The following is a 4,574-nucleotide window of genomic DNA, read 5'->3' as shown; positions in this document are numbered from 1 at the left end:
AATACGAATATGTATTTTCAAAAGCAAACGAAAAACTGACTAATACACGGATGACGTACCAAAATACCGATAAAAGCACCTTCAATTTTTATAATAGTAGAGAATTGATCCATTAGATTGGGGGAATAACGTTCGGGAGTCCGAATTCCCAACTTCACTCTCTGCTTAAATTTTTCAAAATGCTAAATGATGTATTTTTTAAAAATATATATATAGAAAGGTTGCTTTAAAAAGAATATTAATATTTAATATATTTTAAGTTTTTTACCTAATACTTCATTAATCAAACGCTAATCACCTAGGATTAGTTCCTAGCCCATGCTAAGAACATAATCTAAGTATAGAACAAACAAACTAAAATAAAGAACATATGTATGTAGTCCGTTTATTTTATCTTATTTCATTTTAGTTTATTGAGATACATAGTATAAATATAGACACTCACAACACACACTCCTATAAACACCTCAAAAAGCTTTTTACATAAATATACACACAGCAATTAAATTACCATGTGTCCTGAAAAGCCAAAAATACAAAGCTAAGCTTTATTAATTTGACAAAAAAAAAGAAAAAGAAAAATCGTAGAGCCAACAAGGGACCATGAGGAGATCAACCAACTCAACAGTACTGATATGTACGCTTCCAAAAGATACTCCATTCGTTTCTAAATATTTAAGGCAATTAATTTTTTAAATATGTTTGAAAAAATAATAAGAAAAAAATAATAATTAGGGACAGAGGGAGTATATATATGACACGTCGTAATCGACCGGCTAATCTTGCAAATATGCACACTATTCTTGTACTTGTAACAAACTATAACAATATATTATAGATACAGTACTTTTGTGAAATATATTCGCTTGGTCAGTCCATGGAGTAGCAGATTTGCCTGAAAGCCTCGACATGAACGTCGTCGAGTGCCATGAACATCTCGACGCCGCCCTTCGCGGCGCACGACGGCACGAAGATGAGCAACCCCTCGACGGGCACGTCCGGCGGCAGGAACGCGCACGGCGGGCCACGGCCGAAGTCGAGGTCGTGGAACCTGAACCCTAGCCAGCTGTCCACCTCCAGGTCCGGGCAGAACACCGTGCCGGGCGGCGCCGCCGTCGGCGTCAGCTCGTCGCCGGCGGCCACCTCCCCGAAGTCGACGAACGACTGGATGTACTGCTCGTCGACGCGCGCCACGGCCTCGCGGATGACGCCGACCACGGCGGCGTAGCTGGAGGAGAGGAGGTCCCGGACTCTCATCCTCGGGAACGCCCAGAGCACCATGTTGCCGAAGTAGTCCATGGGCACCGCCGGGCTGGCGCGGCCACGGCAGTTGACGGCGACCCTCACCTGCGTGTACTCCTCCGGCGAGAGGTCGCGCGCCGCCGTGATCTTCTTCCACGCGTGCGCCAGGAGGCACTGGAACGTGCTGCACCGGGCGCCGACGTGGGACTTGAGGCCGGCGACGAACTCGTCCGGGAAGTGGACGGCGAGGTTCCTGATCCGCTCCAGGGGGAGGGAGCCGTAGGAGTGGGTCCAGCTGTTCTCGCCCTTGAACTCGATGTTCCGGTGGTCGAACGCCGGCGCCGGCGGGCCGCGGGGAACCGCGATCGCCGCGCGGTCGACGAACGGCGTCGGGAGGGTGGCGCCGGCGCTGCGCACGGCGGCGGCCCACGCGACGTAGAAGAAGCTCATGGACTGGCCGTCGGATACCTGGTGGTTGCACGCCGTGCCAATCACCAGCCCGCCGCACGCGTACCGCGTCAGCTGCACCTGGAACACCGCCTCGTCGGCGTTCTCCTGCAACATATGCAAAACACACGTGTCAAAAAACACGTACAATTAATTCCATAATTGAACATGTCACGTTGCTCTATCTAACTAGCTATGTTTATACCATGTCGGCCTTGGGGTAGAGCTCGTTGACGTGAGCGGCGACGTCGTGCGCGAGGGCGTCGGCGAGGTCGGCGGCGACGGTGGCCTCGAGGACCCTCACACCGGCGTCGTTGAGGTTGAAGCACCTCCGGCCACGCTCGTCGACGTCGAACCTCCCGGCGAGGTGCGGGTACCGGGCCAGCACGGCGGCGAGGCCGCCCTTAACCTCGTCGTTGGACGGCGCCGCGGCGCCGTCCCACGCGAAGACGGCCGGGATGTACCAGTCCATGGCGGCACGGTCGAACACGGTGAGCGGGCTCCTCTTGCCGCCGCCGCCGGCCGCCGACGTCTCCGACGGCCTGAGCACCTCGCTCCGTGTGATCTCCACCGCCACAGCCATGGCCTTGCTACCCAAGCTGCCCAAGCTTCTGATTAATTACTAGGTGTTTGTGTGTGTGTCAGTGTACTTAGCTTAATTAATTAGCTTAGCTATCAGGTGGTTGTTTGTGTGGATTGGTTTCCGAGTTAGTAGGTGTATATATAGGGTTTAGAGTTAGTCGCGAGGAAGAAGACGAGTAGAGAGTACCAGCTAGCTAGTGCCACCAACCATGCATGTATGCGTGTGCATGCGCGGCAACAGTGCGGCGTGGTCAAAGATAGCGTCAGCTAAATGTTTGACTCTTCGTCTTCGAATCAGCAAGCTTAGCTTAGAATTTTATCACATGGAATTATAAGGGAATTTCACTGTATCCTTGGGAGCTAAGTCATTCTAAGTTGGAGATTTGCTGCCCGGTCCAATTTTATTTACCTCATCAAGTCATCAAAATATATTTTCTCTACACCTAGGTACCATGTCACCTATGCATGTAATTTAAACAGTTATATAAAAACTACATAAAATTTGATAAGATAGTCCATGATATAAGACACTATATAAACATACAAGTTTCAATCGATATATAAAGAAACCAAAATAACAAATTTTATTTGCACTATACGGGTATTATTCACTGTCTGATTTTATTATATTTTTCTCTAGTTATTGATCAAATTTAGTCCTGCATGTTTGTGTAGACTTGTATCATCACAAACGATGTTACTAAATTTTTTTAGTTCTTTCTATAACTATTTAAGTCGCATGTAAATGATAGGTGCCATAGCACTTAGGTGTAGATAATCCTTGTCCGTCAAGTCATATCAACCTCTCCACGACTTGCTCTACCCCTAAAATTAACTACAGTTAGTTCTAGCTTTTACTAATCGTTAAACTATACTTTACATTAATTCGTAGAGTTATATTATGTAGTATTATATATATATCACTATATATGTATAGAATCCTTACAAATGACTTTCTAGTACGTAATCCACTTCCTTCTTTTCCCTACTCTATCATGTTCTCTCATGTTCTAGTAAAATTCTCGTTTACCTTTTGGCTAATAGTTGATGTTAACATTGATTTTCTTTCCTCCCGTCGTGTCAGCTGAGATTGATGAGGTGGGCATGCAGCTGTAAAGGATCAGCTTTTTTGGTTTTGCACATGTCTTATATGTCACACCCTGAAGTTCTTTTCCAAGCCTAAATTAAAGTTATAAATGGTCTCAAGAAAATATCAGTATAAAGTAAGAGTAAACCCTAATAAATCAATGCAATTAATAATCAGAATTGGTATGTGGAATTTTTCTTGAGTTCTACATGTCGAAATAGCTAATAAGATTTTTAGTGGAATTTTCAGAGCTCTAGAAATAATTTTAACCAATTAAAATTGAGCACAAGCAATATTTAATCCCAGGAAAATCCATTTCCTTCTTTTTCCTTTTTCTTTTTCCCTTTTTCTTTCGAATGGGCCGCCGGCCCATTCCCTCTCCCTCCCCTTCCCGCTGGGCCGGCTGAAGGCCGAGGCCCAGCCGAGCTGAGCCTGCCGCCTCCCTCTCTCTCCTGGGGTCACCGACAGGTGGGGCCCACCTGTCGGGCCCGTCTCCTTCCTCCAGCCGGCGCCGCTGCGCCCCGTAACCGCCGCCGCGCCCGCTCCCGCGTCTCCCGGGGCACGTCGCCCACGTCGCTTTCGCGCCCGCGTTCCCCGCGCCCACTTCCCCCTCTCTCTCTCCCGCGCCCGCGCTCGAGACGGCCGGGATTCGATTTTCGAATCCCGCCTCTCTCTCCTCTCCCACTCCCCCACGTCGGTCGGCGATTCCCGCCTTTCCCAGCCACGTCCGAGCTCCCTCTCCCCTATTTAAGCATCCCCACTCTCCCCTCTCTCTTTTTCCCCATTTCGCCAAGCGCTCCCGTGCCCTCTAACGCCCTAGCGCCGTCACCCTCCTCTCCACCGCCGCCGCCGCTCCGGTCGCCGCTAGCCGCCGTGCCGAGCCGCGCCGTCGACGCCGTCGCGTTCGCCGTCGTGCGGGCCGTTCCGTCCATCCCTCCTCCGTCGAAATCCGCCGCCGGAACCCTCTCCGCATCGTGCGCCTATGGCCGCCGCCTTTGGCCGGCGCCCTCACCCTCTCCCATTTCCCTCTCTCCCTCTAATCCCTCTCACCTTGTTCGCTAGGTGGTTTCGGAGCTCGTCCCGCCGTCGCCGTCGCCATTCGTTGCTCGCCGTCGTCAGTCGTCGTCAGTGAGGTCCCTCCTCTCCCTCCTCTCTCTCTCCCGCGCCGCTTAGCCGCCCGCGTCGCCGCGACGCTGCCGCCCCCCGCCGCCGGCCG

At 50.5% G+C, this 4,574-nt stretch overlaps 1 protein-coding gene across 1 annotated transcript; it reads right to left on the bottom strand.

The window, feature by feature from the left end:
• Positions 1–373: 373 nt before the first annotated feature.
• LOC127753025 (tryptamine hydroxycinnamoyltransferase 2) lies at positions 374–2,362 on the bottom strand. Its single transcript, XM_052278477.1, has 2 exons — positions 1,895–2,362; positions 374–1,797 (listed from the first exon to the last, which is right to left on the bottom strand). The coding sequence occupies exons 1-2, from the start codon at positions 2,270–2,272 to the stop codon at positions 871–873; spliced, it is 1,305 nt and encodes a 434-aa protein (XP_052134437.1). The 5' UTR covers positions 2,273–2,362; the 3' UTR covers positions 374–870.
• Between the last annotated feature and the right edge of the window lie 2,212 nt (positions 2,363–4,574).

The sequence above is a fragment of the Oryza glaberrima genome, chromosome 10 (genome assembly GCF_000147395.1).
Source record: "Oryza glaberrima chromosome 10, OglaRS2, whole genome shotgun sequence".
NCBI classification, from domain to species: Eukaryota; Viridiplantae; Streptophyta; class Magnoliopsida; order Poales; family Poaceae; genus Oryza; species Oryza glaberrima.
The sequence above is the reverse complement of the archived record's forward strand: the minus strand, read 5'-3'. Positions and strand labels throughout refer to the sequence as shown.

What these genes read in the sequence shown, in the direction of transcription:
- LOC127753025 (XM_052278477.1), bottom strand. Translation starts at nt 2,272, where the DNA reads ATGGCTGTGGCGGTGGAGATCACACGGAGCGAGGTGCTCAGGCCGTCG. An exon ending in TCTACCCCAAGGCCGACATG is followed by an intron (nt 1,798 to 1,894) that starts GTATAAACATAG and finishes CATATGTTGCAG; the next exon opens with GAGAACGCCGACGAGGCGGT.